Here is a 20,899-nt window from a genome sequence, read left to right as displayed (position 1 = left end):
AATGACGGGAAAGGAGGGCAGAAAAACAGATGAGTACGGAGGCCTATTCGGGGTCCGCTGAGGATCCATTATGGACGTGTGGAAGACTATGGTACGAGCGGAAGTTAGATGCTTCATATTGAAGTTCCTGCTATAGAGCTAGAACTAAGCTTGGTGATTGATTGCAATTCACCATACACTCTCCTTCCTTGAACGAGTCAGTACATCGCCAGGAACAGGGAAAAATCCACGTCCACATAACTTTATCTAATTCCAGAGGCAGCCCCTGGACCTAAACCAAGAGCACGAGCCATACGTAAGTAGCATCGCAGTTCGTGCTTGGTTAGTAATCCCATCGAGATGAACTACCACAGTAAGTAACCGTATTTGCTACAACAATCCCCAAACCGAGAGCCCAAACAAGTCCACCCCCCACAAAGCCCGTTTCCAAGACGATGCTTGTCGGGTTTTTTACTGAGGCGGTACTCGTTGCAGTGGTCGCCGTAGACGACGGGATTCTTGGGGGCTAGCTAGCCGTTTGGCTATCTATGGTAGAGGTCGACGTCGACCTTGGAACTCTCCGCGCTCGAGTCCGCATCTATTACCTAGAATAATGCTGAAGTTGTGCCCGACGCGACGGTAGGGAAAGGCCCATCCACAGGTAGATTGCACACGCGTTCGTATTCGCTCATCCAGGTCTGGCTCTGGTACATCTCGTCGCTTGGCTCGTTGTCGGTGAGGTTGAACACCGAGTTGACCTCGTTGGAAGAGCTGGTATAAGTATTAGGTAGGATACAGGGTGGTGGGATTGAGATTGTGTTGGGTGACGGAGTAGTTAGGTATGTCTTCCTAGTATCTGACTGATACCTCTTAAGATCTACATTTATGCTATATGTATCTAGTTTGATGGTAATAGTACATTCGATTTCCTTCGCCGTTAACACCGTACTCCGAATACAGACTCAAGAACAGATAAGAAACGAGAAGGACAAGATAGCGTCAAGCATAAAACACAACTCCGTTATCCTGCAACTTCACCACATCAGGGACAGACCACTCTGGATCCTCGACGTACTCGAACCCTAGCGCTCTCCAGTTCAGCTCCTTGCGCCAGTGGAGTCCGTAGTACATCCTGTTGCTATTATTATCTTGCTCATTTACTTGCGCGTTCCCAGTCTCAGATTCATCCACAGGAACAGGCGAAATGGCAGGCTCAGATGCAAGACCGCCCGTTGGAATTCGTCCACGCCTTGGAAAGGTGACAGAGCGGAATCGAGAAAGAAGAAGGCCCATACAACAGCAGACGCAGGGTTCGTGTGTGAGGTATATGTCAAGATCTGTGCAGAGGTATCCGCCCTGAGAGCGCGGACGGATTCGAGCACCTGGAATATGACTCTCTGGTGTTGCTGAGGTAGGAATCGGCAGTGATTCGTTAGGTCCAGTCTTCTGGTACTTTTCTGGGACTGGTGTCGTATCTTGTGACTCAAGCTCGTACTCAGGTTCAGGCGGTCCTGTGAGGTCGTTTTGGGACAAGAAGTATGTCTCTAACCTAGATAAGAAGGGTTTATCCTCTTCTGCCTTGGGATCGCCAGCGCGGCGTTTGTAGGCGACGATCTCGGCTGCTCGCATGAGCGCATGAAGGTCCGGGCCGCCTTCTAGATCTGCATTGTATGTTTCGGCAGCTGGATTCGGCCCTGAACCGGTATGCAGTTCAGCGACTGACGGTTGCCCCGCTTCCTGACGCGAATACCGCGCGTCGCCAGCTACAGCGACAATGGCGTCCGCCCATTTTTCGTTGGTATCCTCTCCTGCGTCTAGAATTCTTGAAAAAATAGATGGATCGACCACAACGGCGCCAACACCGCGTCCCCGACCAGACTGTTCCGCTTCGTGAGCGACGTTGCGCGCAAACGCCAGATACCGGCCCGCGTCCGGCTGAATGAACTCTTGCGTACGATTGAGGGTTTGAACAGGTGGAGAGACAAACGATCGCGCAGCGGCAGGGTTATAAGTGATCGGCCATAATTCCTTGGACCATTTCGTGGCCTGCGCCGTGCTAAGCGGTGGGAGCGTCGGAACTTTGATGGTATGCAGCTTGATCTGACCCACAGATTCTGAGCCCGACGACTGCACTTCTGCGTTTTCCGGCTGGGGCGCGTAGGGGGCGAGTATTTTCAGCAGTTCTTCAGTGGGTGGTAAAGGCGGCGCGACAATAAGGAATATCGTTTGCGGGGTGGGGTTGTCTTGCACGACGATGTCTTGAACTGACTTAGGGAGGTTGTCGAATTTAACGAAGCGGCGAAGGTGGTTCATCAGACGGTTGGGATCGCGAGGGTAAGCCGCATCAAGGGCTCTAAGAAATCAGTGATTAATATATAGAAAGCAATTGCATTTGGAAAACTCACTTGCTGACCTTGGCGGCACTTTTCATGTATACCCCCGCGACATAGGCATCGCCTGGAGCTGTTAACATGATCTAGTTCCTTCGCCAAGAGCGGTAATACACACCATATTCTTCCGTCGGCTGGGTCTCTTGCACAGTCTTGATAGGTATCACCTCACCTATGAGGGGTTGTATGTCCCGAAGGATCTCGACGACCTCCCGGGAATCCATGGGCATCGGCGGGGTGGGGAGGAGTTGGTTGAAGGTTGGGGGCGGGAAGCTCGTAGGCGGCGAGCGAGGAAGTCACGCGGAAGCGACAGCGGTAGCGGCAGCTAATGAACCCTATATCATGCTTCAAAAGTGTTGTTGGCGCATAGATAGCAGTCAATTGAGGTCGTTACTTTGACCGTCCGAGGATCGATCTTGAAGATTTCCCCGCGCAACCCTGTACCCTAAAACCTAAGCCCTACGATATAATTGATGCCTTAGGCATGAACTACAGCAGGACGAGATACAAGAGCCAAAGCCGGACTAGAGAACTAGTAATAATCTGCATTGTTGATATTGGTATAAGTGCGAGCTGGTACTCCCAGACACGCAGAAAGAAACACAAAAGCCTCCATGGAATCCCCAAACGCCGAAGTGAAGTTGTACAAAACCCAGAGGGATATTGAAGAGTATGGACAAAACGCAAAGATGCAAAACCGTAATAAAACCAATTGTAAGCAGTCCACCCCCGTGGCATTGCTGCTGTCAGGCGCTCTAGCACATGCAAGCCAACTCCATGCCCCTGCGTGAGCTGATTAGATGCTCACATTAGATGCCCTGTTCTTCTAACGCCTGGCAAATGTGTCCAGTGACAATAGAGATGACCTGTAGGTCGATTACGAACTGGACTGGATTTCATATCCATCACACCTTTCCGCCAAACTCTGGTAGTAGTCAGTCAGCACTTCTGGCTGAGGGACAATGCGCCACTCAACGCGGAAGAGAAACTCTAGCTCAAGTAAAGCCAACTCCGTCATGCTGATACCTCCAACGCGAGCATAAGTCTTGTTGGTCCAGAAGCTGTCACTTAGACCCTTGGAAGCGACAGTCGCACTGGCAATCAAGAAGCGGTGTATTGTCAGACTGGAGACGGTAAAGGCGGGATATAATGCGCAAAGTCGGTCAATATAGTACACCATACTGAGAAGAATGGGCGGCGACAAGGTCGCGTGGGTTGTTATTCGTTGAAGATAGTCATGGACAGAGATTCGAGGTGGTGACCGCGAATGGAAGCGCGTTAGTCGACCCTGGTGTAAGGGGATCTTGTCGTTGAATCGGATAAGTTCTAGAAGCATACTCGAGATCAAGACGACGAGATCTTTGGGGTCCGCATTCTCATAACGTTTCGGAAGAAGTTTGACCGTAGGCTGGGAAGGGCGCAGCTTCTTTGACTGAGATCGCTCGAGTTCTAGGTTCTCTGGGTTGGCAGCAGAGGTGCCATGAGCAGGAGAATCCGTCGGACTGTTCCGCTTGTTGGATACGGCACTGGTCGGCGCAGGCATTGGAGGCGCCAGTGTGCTGTGCGGAGGAACAACAGGAGCTGGATGAGCAGCTTCAGAGGTGGATGGATCGTTACTGGCAGGACGATCGGAGGAGTCGGGTAGGGCGGCGTTAGGACCGGGGCCAGCAGCAGCAGCAGACACGGAGGCGCTAATTCCGCCCCCAAGGGAGGTCTGCCCAGCGGACATACGGCCGCTCGGGAGATCCCCTGAGGGCCTGGCAGTAGGAGACGAAACGGAGTGTCTCTTTAGAGCTGAGCGGAGCTCCTCAATGGCTGCGCGGGAAGAGCGGGGGGTGAAAGGACTACTGGGCGCAGCAGAACGATCGGCGGCAGAGTCATACTGCTGACTATGATAGGCAAGGGCGGCCGACGTCGAGGACAAGCGGCGCGTAAAGGAAGTCGAGCATGGGGAGAGAGGAGGAGGATGAAGTTGGGTGGTGGAGGGAGAGGAAGGCGAAGGACGCAGGGCGGAGGGCGAGGGCGAAGAAACTAACATCTCCGCCCAACAGGACCACCACGTGGGCGCACGACTGAACGAGGTTGCTCGAGGCTGTCTGCTGCTGTGAAACCCAAATCCGGTACTGATGTTCGCGGTATGCACAGACTCATTCTCACATAGAGACGAGGTCTGTTAGACTGATGTCTGGTGTTCAAGACAACAACATGGATGTAAGGGGAGAAGGAGAGTATCAATCAGAAGTCAGAGAGAATTGTTCCACTACTGCCTGACAGTCAGACAGTCACACTACTCCGGTCCTGTTCCCTGTTCTGGTGTGTCTGAAGTTTCTGAAGCTGATTACCGTAACTTACTGTACCATCAAGACCAAAGTTACCCCAGAACGGTCTAGCCTGGCCGTCCTAGCCAATGGTCTCTTGGCAAGAATCGCGATACCGGCACCGCCGAGGATTGGTACACAGCCAGTACATATCTAACAGTACAGAAAGCTTTCCCGGCCAGCCACTGTGGATCGGAATTGAGTGGGAGCAGCGGTCGTCATAAAGCAAAGTCTGCTATAATTGGCAGATTAATGGCCCGGACTCAACTCCATTGTCGCCCCCCAATCTCAAACCAAGGAACTTGGGAGAAATGACACCTTCGGCTACGTTTCCCTACCTGCCTTACCCCAGGACTGCCACTCCGGCTGATCTATGGCTGAAAGTTGTGCAATCAAAGCTCGAGACTTGAAAAGCTAAAACATGGTTTCTTAGTCTCCTGAGGCTCTCGATTGTTCGCGAACCATCGCTTATCTGATCATCTGCCAGATGTGAAAACTCCCGGTGTTTCGCTGACACTGGGACTGAGGGGTGCCACGCTACCAGCGCCTGCACCGACTCCAAACTCGCACTTGCATAAGGCTGAGTCACATGAGTCTGAAAATGATTAGTCAACAGTCATGTGAATGTCACATGATTAGATGCCGGAAATGGTAAAGCGGCACTGGTCAGTGCCAAGACCGGCTCTCCAGAGAGATGAGTGACGCTGCCGTTGCTCACAATGAGTTGTTCGTTTTCGTCGGTCGACTGTTCCTCTGCTGCTATGTTTTGAGGTCTGCTGCTCTGTACATGATAGATATGATTGTCTTTGTATAACTCTCTTCGCCTGCTAGTCCCCCCCATTGGCTCGTTGATGATACGGATTCTGAGCTCCGACCTTGAGCCCGGAAGCGCATACGGCCGTCGACCAGTCCACTCCGCACCTCCAATCCCATCATCTCGCCGCATTGTCTTCCATCACCACGGTCTTCTTTTTTCGAACTAGCTATACCCCCAACAAAAGATAATCTCGAAATAGCTTCGCCTCTGTCCACAGTTGCGTTCTGCCGGGTGGTGATTCCGGACGATGACTCGCGCTGAGACGCCGCCTCTCTTCCTCGAACTGCAGAATGCGGATTCTTTATCTTCACAAGCTACCGCTCTAAGAGCACTAAAGAACGAGACGATAGGGCACGAACAGCGTAAAGAGGCGTTGGTACAGTTTGGACTTATCCCAGTACTCGCCGGGGTCCTTGAAGCCCGGAGCCTCGGCAAGTCCGCCGAGCTCAAGAATGGTTCAAAGTACGCCGGGCTATCGGGTTCTAAAGAGGAGGCGGACGATGCTTGCTTACAGGCAATAATACTTCTTGGGAGTTTAGCGCAAGGTATGTCGGCGTCCTCGATTGCTTTGTAGCTTTCACTGACGACATATTAGGAGGGGCGCCGTTTCTGTCCCCCATCCTGTCCAGCAACACAATCCCGATCCTCCTGTCCATCCTATCATCTCCCGACTGCCCATCGTCATTTGTCCTTCCTATTCTCCGAATCCTGAGCAGCGTGGCCGATCGACTCCCGCTGCAAACCCAGCAACAATGGCCCAAGGACACTCGTCTGGCAGACCTTTTGTTCTCGAGCGAGCACATCGGCTGCCTTGCCCGTATTCTCGGGCAAGATTATAGCACTCATAATCGTCTTGCTTCGATTGAGCTGGCTGCGGGGCTCATCGGGAAGCTGTGCACGGACGAGACTCATAAGACGGTTCTAGCGGGCTGTGGAGTATTAGATGCCCTGGCAGTCAAGGTGGCATCGTTCATAGTTGCGCAAGGGTTTGTATTTCCTGGTGCTGAAAACCACCTAGACCACCCAGGCGCGTTAGGGTCGCTGCCTCCTCCCGCCCCACGCGGGGCCAAGCTTGCACCCATCCTACGGGCCGTCACCGTCATTATCGAGCACTCGAAGTGGCGGGCCGAGCACTTTCTCTCTTCTCCAGGAATAGTGACGGTCTTTCCCCGACAACTACCCGAATTCTCTCCAACAGATCTCAAGAAGGGTCCGTGGGGATCTACGTACTTCTCAGGGTCAGCAGTGCCACGGCATCTTGGAAGCACGCCTTTAGAGTACTTCCTTCCAGCAGTGCCGCTATCACAGCTCAAGCCCTCTGTTAGCACCACGAACTTTCCACCGTTGGGCCAGTATGGGCAGCGTCGTCGACAGAGCCATTCATTCCCTACACCTCTTTCCAACTTCGATTCTCCAGCAGTCGAGGATGACGAGAATCCTGTAATACCGTGGCTCTTATACCTCGTTCGCGCAGAAAATGGCATGGTCCGTCTGGTGGCAGCTCGATTTGTGACCGTTTTGTGCCGCCTCGGATTCACGAAAAAGCACAGAGTCTCCATGCTATGCTATTTGCTCATCCCGATCTTGCTTCGTATGCTCGACAAGGATTTTGATGCCTCTGATGATGGTGTTTCGTACGGTGGGATGATTCCATGCACAAAGCGCATCAAAGAGGAAGCCCCGAGTGTACTTGCCACCCTGGTCGTTGATGACCAAGAGCTGCAGAAACACGCAGTCGAGGGAGATGCCATCAAAAGGCTATCCCAACTTCTGAAAGAAACATACAATCCTGTTCACGAACCGGTGCGGACCATGTGGCATGCAGACGGTCCAATGACCTTCGAGGGCAAAGAGACTCAGTCCGCGGATTGTCGACTCGGGCCTCCCGGATACACACCCCTTCGTTGCCATATCATGAGATATCGAGAGAACATTCTCAAGGCTTTGGCTGCCCTGGTCCCATTCAAAGATGAGTACCGCAAGGCAGTTTGTGAGAACGGCGTTGTGCCATATATCATTGATTCACTTAAACCTTTTCCGACTCAAGAACCATCAAAGTCTTCTACTTCTGGGAATGCCGCCGCTGATGGCAACCCAACACCGACCTTACTGGCCGCTTGTGGCGCTGCGCGGATGCTTACGCGCTCGGTGAGTGTGCTACGAACTAGTCTGATTGACGCCGGCGTCTCAACCCCACTGTTCGTTTTGATTAAACACCCGGATATTGAGGTACAGATTGCGGCGACCTCGGTCATTTGCAATCTCGCTCTAGATTTCAGTCCGATGAAAGATGTATGTCTGCTCTTGGTTGTGTTTGGGGCAATCACTAATGTGTATAGGCAATCATATCGGCTGAAATTCTTCCCATCCTGTGCGAACATGCGCATTCGTCAAATACTAAGCTCCGGATTGAATCATTATGGGCATTGAAGCACGTTGCTTACAATTCGTTAAATGAGGTGAAAGTCAAAATAATCGAGGGCTTGCGACCAGATTGGATCAAGCAGGTCATAACTCAAGATCCAACCAGTGTCTTGGCCAAGCGCGGACTTGACGAGGACACAGAAAGCGGCACTCCCGGAGGAATGAGCCGAGCGAATTCGGCGGGCGAGCGTGTTGACCTACTGAATCCGATGGATGACACTCGAGGCAACGATGAGGACATGAAGATGAGTGACGCGGTGCCTTCGTCGAAAGTCAGTCTAGACATGTTTCTTCCCGATGCCCACCGCCGGCGCAAGCTTGCACTGCACGGCAATCTCGATCAGACCACCCAAGCGCGCCAAGACGACATTGCTGCTCAAGAGCAGACTCTTGATCTTCTCCGCAATGTCGTCTGTGGACCGGGTGCGGCCGAGATGATCGATTACCTGTTCAAAGAAATCGGTCAAGACCTTCTGCTAGACGCTCTAGCAGATAAACTGCGCCCTCGATCCCTCCAATTACCACACAGACGGGACTCTCCGTCCCACCGCGCCCTCCAGGTCCCAACAGAAATCCTGGTCGCCGTAACTTTCTTCATCATCCACCTTGCCGCAGGCCTCCCATGGCACCGGCAACTCCTAGTGTCCCACCGCGACCTCATCCGCTATCTAATGGGCTACTTCAATCACAGCAACCGCGACGTCCGTACGAACTGCGTGTGGGTAGTAATCAACCTCACCTTTGAAGACGACGCCAGTGACCGCGAGGGCTGTCGACATCGAGCCCTTGAACTACGATCTGTTGGGGTTTTAGATCGACTCACTAGTCTGGAGCACGACTCTGACCTTGATGTTCGGGAGCGCACCAAGACGGCGCTGCACTTGGTAAATTCGTTGACTCATTCTTAGCGTTACTTGTAAAATATGCCATTTCTTGTTTCTTGTTATCCCCTTTCCACAGGGCAATGTTGAGATCAGCGACATTTACGGTGTAAACCATTGATAGTAATGTTATATTGGAGTCTCGTGCGCATAGTTCAAGCACAAAAATAAGTACCTTATAGATTGATAGCCCCCATACTCTTATCTTATCGATAAGAACATCAACGCAAACGTCATAGGAACAATCCCAGTACTTCAGCCCTTAAGAACGTCACTTCAGCTCCTTAACATCATACAATTTACTAAACCTCTCAATTTAACGTTTACTCAGCTCTACTCAATATCTCAAACCCAAAAACTATGTCACAAGTCCCGCAATCCATCCTCCGCGCCCTCCAAATAGCGGACCCAAGCAAAGCCACCCTCTCAACATCAGGCCTAGGCTCCGGCTTCACAAGCACCGGCGCAATAACCGCCTCAGTTCCCGACCCAAACGGCACAGAGCAAGAAAGAAAATACTTCGTCAAGACCTCCGCAGATGGCGACGCCGCAAAGGAAATGTTCGCGGGCGAATACGAGAGTTTGAATGCCATTGCGGACGCAGTTCCGGGTTTCTGTCCGAGGGCTATTGCCTGGGGACCACTTGACGACGAAGGTGGTAAGAAGAAGAGTTACTTCCTCGCTACGGAATTTCTGGATCTCGGTGCGAGAGGTGGTAGGGGAGGAGAGGGATTAGCGCAGCGATTGGGGAAGTTACATTCCACGCCTGCCCCTACGGATCCCAAGACGGGGAAGAATATGTTTGGGTTTCCGGTGCCTACGTTCTGTGGTGATACGAAGCAGGATAATCGGGCTCATGAGAGCTGGGCGGACTTTTATGCGAATGAGAGGCTGTTAACTATATTGGCTACATCTGAAAAGAGGAATGGGAAGGATGCGGGGTTGAGGCAGTTGGTTGAGAAGACGGCGAATAGTGTTGTTCCTGCCCTTCTTGGAGACGGACACTTGGGATATGATAAGGATGGGAAGGGAGAAGGGATAACGCCCGTCGCTGTCCATGGGGATCTATGGAGTGGGAATGCGGATCGGGGTCGGATAGTTGGAAGTGGGCGGGCTGAGGATGAAGAAGTTGGTGATGTCGTTTATGATCCCTCGGCTTGTTATGCGCATAGTGAGTTCGAGCTGGGCATTATGAAAATGTTTGGAGGCTTTGGGTCTTCTTTCTTTACTGCTTACCATAAGGTTGTGCCGAAGACGGAGCCGGTCGAGGAGTATGAGGATCGGGTGAGGCTTTATGAGTTGTAAGTATCCCCTAAGGAGTTAATTGCGATGTTGGTGGTATGATTGCTAACGGCTATACTAGGTATCATCATCTAAACCATCATGCTATCTTTGGAGGTGGATATAAGTCCGGAGCTGTGTCGATTATGGAGAGATTGATTAAGAAGTATGGGAACTAAGCGAAATATATACTTCGGGAGTGATCTAGTATAGTGAAGCAACAACCTATCAACCAGCCGCATTAACAAGAAATCCGAGTGACTAGACAATTAACATACTTTCTCAACTTCAAACATACCATACCACAATCACCGTTCATGTAACAATGTTGCTGTCCGGTCCCTACACTCTCTATATACTCTAGGCGGAAGACACATTCTGCCATCACGTGCCTCAGACATCCAAGCTGCGGAAATCCATCTTAACCTCCGCAATCCAACAACCACCCAACTTCCACAATCTGGAAGTCTTCTACCAGTATCTCACACAAAATGACCCCGGAACAGAAGCCAGACCCGAAAATACCATCCGGCCTCGACACGGTTGCCCCCGACGCGCCCTCAATCCACCCATCCTTCATTCAAGTCGCAAAACCGTATATTTTCGAGCAAACGATCCAGAAATGCATGGCCGCCATGGGCGTGAATACCCTGCGCGAGGAGTCGCTGCGGCTACAGGGCGTAACGTGGATTGATAATGTCCGGAGGTTGTTGAATTTGTACGTGCTTTCTTTTCCCATTTTCATATCATGCAAGTGCAGTTATCTAACGGTTGAACGACATTGCGCAGGCCGATTCGGACGTTCAATACCGCCGTGATCTACTATCATAAGTTTCGGTTCGTTCATCATGACTCGGATTATAATAATCAGGACGCTGCCGCGGCCGCTCTTTTCACAGCGTGCAAGATCGAAGATACACTTAAGAAGTCGCGTGAGATTATTTGCGCCGCGTATAACCTCAAACTTCCCCAATCAGAACATATCTCTTCAGACAATTCGGTATGACTACAACCCTTTCATTAAGCGTATCGCTTTTAATGTGATCGTTCCTAGATCCTCGACGAAGCAGCCCGCAGCATCATCGGCCTCGAACGCCTCATGCTCGAGAGCTCCGGCTTCGACTTCCGAACGCGCCATCCACAAAAGATGCTTATCAAACTCGCTAGACGATACGGCCTATCCCCGCGATCGGAAGTTTCGAACGTTGCATACCGAATTTCGCAGGATTTGTACCGGACCTTTGCACCGATCAAGCAGACGACGTCTACGATGGCATTCAGCTGTCTCGAGTTGGCGGCGAGGTTACTTGATCAACGGATTGAGGCTGTCGAGTCGGAGGACTATGCGAAGTTGAAGACGAGCCGGGAGGAGGTTATGGGTATGTCATGAACCCAACAAAAGACGGGGACAGCGCTAACGGAATGACTTTAGAAACCCTCCTCGACCTCCTAGAACTCTACACCCACAATCGCAACCTAACAACAGTCGGCCCACACTTCCCAGCAGACAGATTCCTAACAGTCCGCATCCCACTAAACAAAGAAGCCGAGGACCGCAAACTTCCCCGATACACCCACTGGTCAACAAGTGAAGAAGCCAAACCCTCCTCGAAACCCAAACACCCACCCAAACACCCTCACAAGATGAACGGCACCGCAAACGCAAAGAATGAGAAAGGCGCGCCGCCAACTGCACCGGCTAAAGACAGAGAAACCAAATCTGAGCCTGAACCGCTCTACCACCCTCTTATACCAGCTACTGCGAATGGTGAACGGCCCAAGCCTGGTGAGAAGGGGCGGGATGCGGCGGTGCGGTTTATTGTGGATTCTGAGTATGCGGCTAGTGAAAAGAGGGAGGTTAGGCGGTATTTCACTGTTGAAATGGAGGAGGTTGAGGTTGAGGAGTGAGCGACGCTTGCCGATAAACACTTGCTCTGAAGTGCGGAAAAAAAAAAATCCACGAGCGCCTCGAACTCGCCATACCGTGCCCAGTATTTACGGAAAGGGCAAGTTGAACCCTTGGTTGCCGAATGCTCCGCAGCTATCTGCAACAATTACCGAGGACAAGAAAGCCATGCCCTCTTCGTGACCAGTTATCCAAACGGACAAATATCGCCCTCCTCGGCCGGACGTACTCGTCCATGCATACTTGCATGCACCATCTACACCAGAACAAGCCTCACCGAGACAAGCGGCTGGTCGGTGAACTCCAGCCAGAAGGCGACTTTCACCACAAGGCCGGTTCCTCTGGCGCCATACTGGGTCTCGAGGCCTTTCTACACAACCACAGTTGGTTGCACAATATCAACGACTTTTAGTGTCCAGGACTAACATATCTGTCGAGTTAGCGTTGGCGTTACTGTCAGTGTCAATGTTAGTCTCGTGTCGAATCATCGTCCAGAGTAAGAGACAAAACAGGGATGAAGCTTGAGGGCTGCGTATCTGTGTAATGAAGACTATTGATTTCCATAGAGGATTCGATTCATACAGAAATAGACTATCTTCATCAGCCTTTGATTATCAGTAGCAGTGAGAATTAGGTTCAAACTAACCCTACCCAATCCGTTGAAAGGCTGGAGCCCTAATTGAAGCTGCTGAACCACCTGTTTTGAGGACATTCACGTTAAACCTAGTATCACTGCTCTATAATATAATCTTAAAACGCCACCAAGTTCTAATATACAAAAACTTGACCAAACCCTTATGCTCTAGACTACATCGCCCACCTTCTGACTCTTCGAATCACTCCCAATACCAACCTCAAGACACCCCTGCTCAAGACTATCCACAAACCCACCACCATAGTAATCAGTGCTACTCTCATCAATCCCATCACACGTAACAAGCAGAGCCCAGAAACTGTCGTAGCACCAGTCGCCCAGCTCATGGTCTGTTTTGGGAGCACAGCAGCTTACGTGCTATTAGCTTGCAAAGCAGTACTTCCTCATGTTAAGACCTGGGTAACGCAAGGAAGGAAGAATAGATAGAGCAGCAGTCTTTGAGAACATGTAACATTGGACTCTATTCCTTGCCAATAATTCTTTATATCACTCATACGGGCCAAGAAGCCTCTAACCGCGCGGTACGGGTGGCCCCCAAAAGGCTCTGTCCGCCTCTTACCTTTATCCTCGTCCCTCCTTCCTTCTACAACCATCCACAACCCTACCTGGGCTTCAAAATGTCCCCTTCTCTACATTCCCTGCCCCCTGAACTCCTATCTGACGTCACAGAATACCTCGCCGTGGAGCATATGCCGAGCCTGCATGCGCTTTCCCTCGCTGATAAGTTCTGTTGCGCTGTTGCAAACGGTCAACGCTTCCGAAACATCCATGTCCACTCCCAAGCAGAAAGTCGACTGCTTATGGATATTAACCACTGGGAAACTGTGCTTGAGAGAAATAATGCTCTATCTACTGTGCAACGACTGAGCATAGATGGAACGACACCCCCCGCCAAATCTAACACGCGGGCCTTGAACAAGAATGGCCATCTGCCGCACTGTCTGCAAAAGAGCTTCCATACAGAGGACGAGTGGACCGATATCAGCCGGAAGCTTTCGCACGATTGGAAAGTTGAGGGGGATTATGAGCTTGCTGATATGGACAATTGGAGTGTATTGGCCCGGTTCGTCCGGAAGCTATCTGGTCTTACGGAGTTGTTCTGGCTTGCACGCCAGAGATTTCCTCCATCCTTGCTAGACATTCTGCACAAAGATCTCCCAAGATGTCGCTTTCCATCTGCGAACCACTACTCTGAATCATCTTTATGGAAGAGTGGACCTCTCGAAAGAGTCCGAGAGCTACGAATACACTCTGTCAACGTCCCCCTCCCTCACGAGCATTGTGTTTGAAATCAAACACGCCGGAACTCCTGGGGATTTCACAGAGCGCGTATTGACGAAGATGGCCTCTGGTCTGGCTCCAAACTTGACCGATGTTTATGTAGACTATAGGCGCCCACACAAAACATTTTCCGCGTTTGATAAATCAGTGTCACTACATCGCGAGGCCCTATTTGCGTCTCAGCCGCAGTCGCCATTCCGCCTCTGCTCGTTATGTCTCATTGACCCAGAGCCCGAAACGATAGAGATATGGAACGCAGGCGTCCAATTCTCGAATCTCAAGAAGCTCGAGTTGCATGTCGAACGACGCACTGGGTTACTCGCAAAAGCAGCTGAATACAGTTTTCCCTCGCTAAAGAGTCTTGTACTACGCCTGTCAGGACCAGAAAGAGGGGGTGACCCTGAAGATTATGACCGCATGGATGAAGATGCGAGCGTCCTCCTCGCGGCACTCCCTTCCTCGAACGGCTTCTGATTTGTGGCTACGTTGCAGTAAGATCGACACAAACAGCTATAAGCTGTCATGGGCAGATACTGCACAAGCTCGGGCTGCTATACCGCTACAACGGGCATCCATGGTGCTCCCGCATCACACCAGAGCTACTCGACGACATTCACGCCCACTGCCCCAAACTTCGCAGCCTCGCTCTGCGCATCTCACGAACGCAAGGCGACGCCGTGGAAGTGGGCTTATATAAAGCGCTTTCGCGCATCACCTATCTTCGGGACGTTGTACTCCACCTAGACTGCCAAGTGCCCCGGCGTCAGAACGGTCAAACAGATCTAACAGACCGGAAAAAGATCCTCATAAACCTCGCCATCGACAAGACACTCATCCGCTCGATATTCGACACATTATTACCTCGTCCATACAGTCTGAATTCCTCCTCGAAAGCCTCAGAGTCGAAGCAAAATTAGAGCACTACATACAAGCAGCGAATGGCTTGGAAAGAGTTGCAGGATCTGGGAGTCTTCAGGCCCCGGCCTCACTTCCCCGAGGAAGTCTTCGTGCATGAAAGTTTAAAGGATAGATAGGATTCGTTCTATAGAGATGACCGGAATCCATCGTATTGGATTGAGCAGGGGCATGACGAGAAATTGTTTCGTGAGTTTTGGCCCAAGACGAAGAGGAGTTCTTGGGTGGAGGATTGGCGTAGTTTCCCGCTGCAGTTGAATAGGGGTCGACGAGACAGGAAAAATCAGTGACTAGAAGGTTCACTTGAGTGGAATAAACCTAAGATTAACATCGGAATATCTCTATACCTCATACTCAAATAATCAATCTTAGGGATAGAGAACCTTAGCTCCGAGCCCTAATATGTATATTACTTCAATTTTCACTCGGGATTCAATAACCTGCAACTAATAAGCCACCCATTTCAGCCAGTATACCGCTAGTATCTACAACGTAGCTCGGAAAAAAAAAACTTTGAATTAACAAGACCCCAAGCAGCCAATATGGCCATGCAGTGACTCCGACACCTGCTGAACAACACCACGTAGTTCAGGCTGAAGGGTCCGACGAATCGCTGTATTTGATGTAGATCAAGACTGGACCTCTAGACTTTGGAAACGGGGCGACTGACTAGTTTGATTCTGTTTAAAACCTAGACAGGATAGAAGTGGTTGTGCCCTGGGGAATTTGCTTGTAAACATAGGCTCTTGGTACGTTTGATATCAAAGAATCTCTATTCTCTGGATATACAAGTATCAGTTAATAGAGACCAATATAACGAAAGGCTCTTCAATTAAATACTATGAACATGAGACTACGATAGTCATGAATCCCATAGCGAACATTGCTGGTGTACGGGCAAGGGGCCTCAAGTAGATGCTATACGGAGTGGGTAAAAAATGTACCGAAGAATAAAGTGCGCGGATGACGCCCTAGGTAATGCACCAAGGCAGAATTGGGGGCGTAGCACTGCAATTTTAGACTCTGGGAGGGCTGGGCTTGTTTGGAGGTGTGATGAGACAAGGCTCAATCCACCAGGCGACTAGGTACATCTGTCCGCAAAGAAGGGGCAGCTCAAGGCAGTTTTCTACACGAGGCTGTGTAGAAAAAAAAGGAAAATGATAGAGTGCTGTGGTGGTTGTATGTAAGCAAGGCTGCACCATTCTCGTACATTTCATTTAGTCTTGGGGTACTCATGTTCGGGTACTGCACTTTTAGGCTTCAGGAAAGATAAAGCCTGGCCAACAATTGGGCATGAAAATGAGTGCGGCCCCAACCCAATGCATTTTTAGTCTCGGGGGAAGGAGGTAAAGTCCCCTCATAATCAAGGCGCAGCATAGTCGAGCATAAAATGGGAATGCTGAGCCTGCAGTAAGCTGAATGCGACATCGCCACGGCAGTACAAGAGCCCGAGACGTCTAGTCCCGGGCTTCCGGGCCATTCCCATGAGCACTTGCATGAGAAGAGCTTGTTACACATCAGGTTAACGTCCAGCCTAATGGAATTCATTTGGCTGGCACAGTGGTCACGACTGCTCAGGTAACTAACCGCCAATACACTGCATTTTTAGTCTTGAGAGGAGGAGGACGAGGTCAAGTTCCAGTCGAGATATGGGTGGGTGTGACGTTGGAAGGCTGAATCTGCGGTAAGCTGACAGCGTTGCCCCGTGGATTGTGGCAGTGTATCCTATGTGGCAAGGCCAATGCACTGCATTTCTAGTCTCAAGAGGAGGAGGGTATGGCCTTACCAAGGTATGAATGAGTGTGAGTTGAGAAACTGAGTCTACACCATAGTAAGCTGACAGCGTCGCCCCGTGGGCTCCAGCGGTCCATTGGAAGATTCACAGTCTCAGTCTCTTCCAATTAGCACTTGTCTGACAGGCCCGTACGGACGCCAGAAGCTGAGGAGGTTGAGGTTGCGATCACTGCACTTCTAGTCTTAGGGGGAGGAAGGCATCGAAGTATAGGTGGGACCAGAATGCCCCGCCAGTGCACTTTGAAACCCTGGGATTGGCACGTCGCTCTCTGTCTCGAGAGGTGTGGATCAAATTCTAGTCAAAATATGGGTGAGTATGAGATTGGGAGACCGGGATGGCATAAATCCGGCAGCCATTGCCATGGACAGTCTGTCCCACTGGAAGACAGGATCCTACTGTACCTGATTCCAGCCCATATTCACGCACACTTGCCTCCAGCCTTGTCACTGCATTTTTTAGTTTGCAGGGTGGGACGTCAAGTCCCATGTTATGTGTGGGTGACCGTCGTGGAGTCTATTAGAATGCTCCCAGCCCCAGTTCCTACCCATGCGTACTGGTTTCAAGGAGATATATTATTGGCCAAAAGCCAGACAGGGAATCCTAGATAGTGAATTATGCTAAACTGGCGATGTAGGGATTATTCCATACCTCCGCACATTCTCGCCTGCAGGGGGGCGACGACAAGCATCCAGGTAGATCACAGCTGGAATGAGAGGCTTTGCTTGCCCCGAGACCAAATTATTCTCAATTTGCGAGATGTAAGCGGAGCCGGGCTGGGATTTCAACAACACCACCACGTTTTCGTATACCTAGATTAATATTGTCGTCGTGCCACTGGTATAAAGTCTCAGGATTTAGTTGGACGGGTTGAGATTATAGATTTATGAAGTTTAACCCGCGGGGGCGATATTGATATGTTCAACATCGACAAATTCCTTAGAACAATGATGCCTTATTTGCTAGAAATCCTGTACATAGCACGAAACGCAAGCAAGATATCTAAGACGCCAACTCGCGGTTCTAGGCACACACATAGTAGGCAGGGCTCATACCAAACCAATCAACTCGCCTCACTTTATGGATATAATGCAGTTAGATGTTAGGATTCCAGCCATTGCCTCTTACATACACTGCTTTCTTAGTATTTGGGAGGGTGCTCAGGTGGTACAGAGCAGATGTGCGAAAGATCAGAGAATGCCAAGTGTACGGGAGAAAGGCGGAGCGAAGCAGTTCACGGGTACGTCAAAGATCAGTCTAAAGCGGATAGGATGATAATATGTGTCTGGTATAGATGGATATCAGAGCTATACATGTGTGGATGAGCATGGTAGTCATACGGCTGCAGTAAACTATCTGGCCTTGACAGGCTGCTATTCTCTGTTCTTATACATCAGCTCGTAATGCCACTAATTAATTGACTAGGGAATGGGAGTTTCATTTGCCGATTTCGTAGTATGTCAACAGGAATTTCCTCAAGTCAGGTTTTTACTACATTTTTAGACTTTGGAGGAGGAGGGCAAGGTCTCGTCACGGCATAGGGAGCATGAGATTCTAATTGGGAGGCTAAACTGGTGATAGATTACCGTAGCCTTATGTAATTGCGCCCACTGAACTGGGGCTGTAGAATAATGGCACCGTATATGTGGAAACAGCCGCACACCATTTCCTAATTCGGATTACACTGCAAATCTAGAGTCAGAGACGTGAGAGCGATGATGCGATGGCAGAAGTCAACTAGCCAACAACAAGAAAAGTAGCCAGACACCCACAAGGACATCGGCTGACATCGAGGTCAGGCTTGGGCAAGCGGCTGTGTCCGGTGTCCGTTGGACAAAAATAGGAAGCGAGGCTGTGTGGCTTGGTAGTTTGATGATTGAAATGGAGCAGTGCTGGGCACGGAATGCACTCTGCATGCGCACTGCAATCTTAGAGCAAGGGAGGGCTTCCATGATGCCAAGGATGGCTTGCGTTACAGCCAAAGTACTGAGCCTCTGACTCTCTAAGGCTTCAACTCGAGACTAGGATTTTCCATGGACTCGTACAAATCTCTGTCTGCATACCTGTCCTGAATCGAAGCTGGCAGCAAAATGTCGATCTCGTTGGCAGTGATGGATCTGGTTGGTGGAAGCTCAGAGATTGTGTGACCTGAATCTCGGTGAGACTCCAGGATTTTATTGGTGACACTGCAATTTTGGGCTCTCAGACGGTTGGTTCTCACTTAAAGATAGAGAGTAGATTACGGTGTTTTATAGGTCTGGGACAAAGCCAACTGCAGATAAGCAACTAGACTTCTTATTGATCGTCTTGCGAATGAAGATAATTCATATCGGAACTCGAGAAAAAGAAATCCTACGGTGATAATGTTTCCTGCGATAAAACGCGGACGTGACTTCCTTGATATACCTGCATACGGAGCACCTGCCAAACACCCTGGAGTAGAGCCTCGAAGACAGACCACCTAGGCAGGCCACACATCGTTTGTCACTTTCCGTCAAAGCACTGCACTTCTAGTTCCTGGGAGCGGCCGCAACGCTGAACCAGGCTTATTTTGTCCAAAAGAAGACCATATTGCTGACATGGCCACGGAGCCATAGGGGAGCATCACGCTAACCAACTTCCTGACCACCGCAAGTGAAAAGCAATTTTGAACTGGTTCTATACCGGATACCCTTAGCCCCTCCCGACCACCGCACTGCAATTTTAGTTCCAGGGACCGGTGGCTTACGCGCTGTTTGCCTTGTTGGGAAGATAGACAGCAGGGATCATCCGTGTCGAATCCCGGGATACCCCAGCCGTGTCTCTTGTATGTCCACTCGTGGTCTGGCTAGCGAGTCGATGCCACATGGGACTCCTAGCCTCTAGCAGTGGGATTCATGCCGTAGGTCTGTGGTCTATACCGCGCCAGTTCGTTGTGGAGACGCAATAGAGTCACTATGCCGTCTGGATCGGGTGTAGCATTAGCGCCAACCAAGAGCTACCCTTCTCAATCTAGGTATGGCTTTCATAATAAAGAAAGCCGCGACCATACTGACTAGGATGTCTGTTGATCACCTGCTATTCCATGGTGCACCTCGATGCTAGATTAGGCTTTCTGAGGCACCGAATCACCAACCCATGAACCTGGAAGATGAGGTGGCGCAGGGCGTTACGAGGGCCACTAATATGGTCTTTCTTCAGCCTTGCATAGTAGAATGACGAGACCCATCAGCTATAGACCTATGATTATAACTGAATATACAAATAAACACTGCGCTTTTAGGCTTCAAGAGGGTTTATACGGATTCATAAATTTTCCTAGACCACTGAGTTGGTGTGTATTTATTCACATAAGGCCTTGTTATACACAAGTGCTGGAGACATAAATGCATTTAAATCGTAGCGAATGGCAGTCAATTTCCTTCCTCACGAACTGCGGCTTGATGCTGCGCATTTCCTTCGAATCGAATCATCTGCCGCCGATCAGCCATCCAGACCAGGGCACGTAAGCCGCGACCGATAACACTACTTTTAGTCTCTCCGAACGCTGGATCTCACCTTCCCTGTAGATAACATTGCACCGTAAGAAATAAACATGTCTCCTTGGCTATCGGGCAGAACCTTGTACGTCAGTGGGAAGCCTATCATATCATCACATAGAGAAGAAGACGCCGCGAGGAAATAAAACACCGTCGGCGGGAACTACACATTTACGTTTCAACAGAGCTGAACTGCACTTGAGCATATCCAAGGTATACTGGGTAGGCTTATTCAGAGCGGGGAGACCGAATCCGGTGTGTGACAACAACGGGGAAGACGACTTGTGGCGACGGACTGAAAATTTAATGTCTAGGAGGAATAAATCTCACATAACCAAAGCCTTGTCCAGCTTTGCTACATGTACGTATGCACAATTGGTAATTGAGGTACTGCATTGTTAGACTCCCGGAGGGTTAGATCTTACTTATATACTTGGTACTACACCCCCTTCTCTGAAGCCCAGCCACAGCCTCGTCCATTCTGGAAAACAATATGAGCTCGGACCCGAAGTATTATTGCCAACACTGCACTTTTAGTCTCTGGGAGGCGTGAGGTGTCACCCAATTACTCCACATTATACCGTACAGTCTGAACTCTGATGCCTAGACACAGCCTCGTCTTCCTCAAAACGCCCTCTGCGCTTTCAGCCCTGCAGAATGCCAGAAAAGGTATAGTGGTATGATGCAGTGCAATTTCAGTCATCAAGGCGAGGGGTTCTCATATGAGACCAGGAGGAAAGGT

The 20,899-nt window shown here is 50.4% G+C and overlaps 5 protein-coding genes across 5 annotated transcripts; 3 read left to right on the top strand and 2 right to left on the bottom strand.

Moving 5' to 3' along the window:
- Window positions 1–848: 848 nt before the first annotated feature.
- BDV14DRAFT_176807 (putative tRNA-specific adenosine-34 deaminase subunit Tad3) lies at window positions 849–2,883 on the bottom strand. The gene is made up of 3 exons (XM_073769308.1): window positions 2,488–2,883; window positions 2,385–2,436; window positions 849–2,332 (listed from the first exon to the last, which is right to left on the bottom strand). The coding sequence occupies exons 1-3, from the start codon at window positions 2,597–2,599 to the stop codon at window positions 979–981; spliced, it is 1,518 nt and encodes a 505-aa protein (XP_073626312.1). The 5' UTR covers window positions 2,600–2,883; the 3' UTR covers window positions 849–978.
- phoB (regulatory cyclin phoB) lies at window positions 2,884–4,590 on the bottom strand. Its single transcript, XM_073769307.1, has one exon. It carries the CDS (start codon window positions 4,405–4,407, stop codon window positions 3,247–3,249), a length of 1,161 nt encoding a protein of 386 aa, XP_073626311.1. The 5' UTR covers window positions 4,408–4,590; the 3' UTR covers window positions 2,884–3,246.
- A 1,161-nt stretch (window positions 4,591–5,751) lies between these two features.
- BDV14DRAFT_201971 (armadillo repeat protein) lies at window positions 5,752–8,836 on the top strand (the record flags this gene model as incomplete). Its single annotated transcript, XM_073773893.1, has 3 exons — window positions 5,752–6,049; window positions 6,100–7,796; window positions 7,844–8,836. The coding sequence occupies 3 exons, from the start codon at window positions 5,752–5,754 to the stop codon at window positions 8,834–8,836; spliced, it is 2,988 nt and encodes a 995-aa protein (XP_073626310.1).
- A 333-nt stretch (window positions 8,837–9,169) lies between these two features.
- BDV14DRAFT_191009 (putative fructosamine-3-kinase) lies at window positions 9,170–11,998 on the top strand (the record flags this gene model as incomplete). Its single annotated transcript, XM_073771429.1, has 5 exons — window positions 9,170–10,110; window positions 10,569–10,812; window positions 10,962–11,090; window positions 11,145–11,469; window positions 11,523–11,998. The coding sequence occupies 5 exons, from the start codon at window positions 9,170–9,172 to the stop codon at window positions 11,996–11,998; spliced, it is 2,115 nt and encodes a 704-aa protein (XP_073626309.1).
- Window positions 11,999–13,268: 1,270 nt separating this feature from the next.
- Window positions 13,269–15,137, top strand: BDV14DRAFT_210016 (uncharacterized protein; the record flags this gene model as incomplete). Its single annotated transcript, XM_073775791.1, has 5 exons — window positions 13,269–13,815; window positions 13,865–14,306; window positions 14,360–14,796; window positions 14,884–14,933; window positions 14,967–15,137. The coding sequence occupies 5 exons, from the start codon at window positions 13,269–13,271 to the stop codon at window positions 15,135–15,137; spliced, it is 1,647 nt and encodes a 548-aa protein (XP_073626308.1).
- Between the last annotated feature and the right edge of the window lie 5,762 nt (window positions 15,138–20,899).

The sequence above is a fragment of the Aspergillus stella-maris genome, assembly GCF_047715825.1.
Source record: "Aspergillus stella-maris strain CBS 113639 unplaced genomic scaffold BDV14scaffold_42, whole genome shotgun sequence".
Taxonomy (NCBI): domain Eukaryota; kingdom Fungi; phylum Ascomycota; class Eurotiomycetes; order Eurotiales; family Aspergillaceae; genus Aspergillus; species Aspergillus stella-maris.
Note: the sequence above shows the minus strand (reverse complement) of the source record. Positions and strands in the feature narration are given on the sequence as shown.

Excerpts from the sequence above, each read along its gene's own strand:
- phoB (XM_073769307.1), bottom strand. The coding sequence starts at position 4,407 with ATGTTAGTTTCTTCGCCCTCGCCCTCCGCCCTGCGTCCTTCGCCTTCC.
- BDV14DRAFT_176807 (XM_073769308.1), bottom strand. The coding sequence starts at position 2,599 with ATGCCCATGGATTCCCGGGAGGTCGTCGAGATCCTTCGGGACATACAA. Across the intron at positions 2,437-2,487 it reads CCAGCCGACGGAAGAATATG|GCGATGCCTATGTCGCGGGG; the intron begins GTGTGTATTACC and ends TAACAGCTCCAG. Across the intron at positions 2,333-2,384 it reads AGTGCCGCCAAGGTCAGCAA|AGCCCTTGATGCGGCTTACC; the intron begins GTGAGTTTTCCA and ends CTGATTTCTTAG.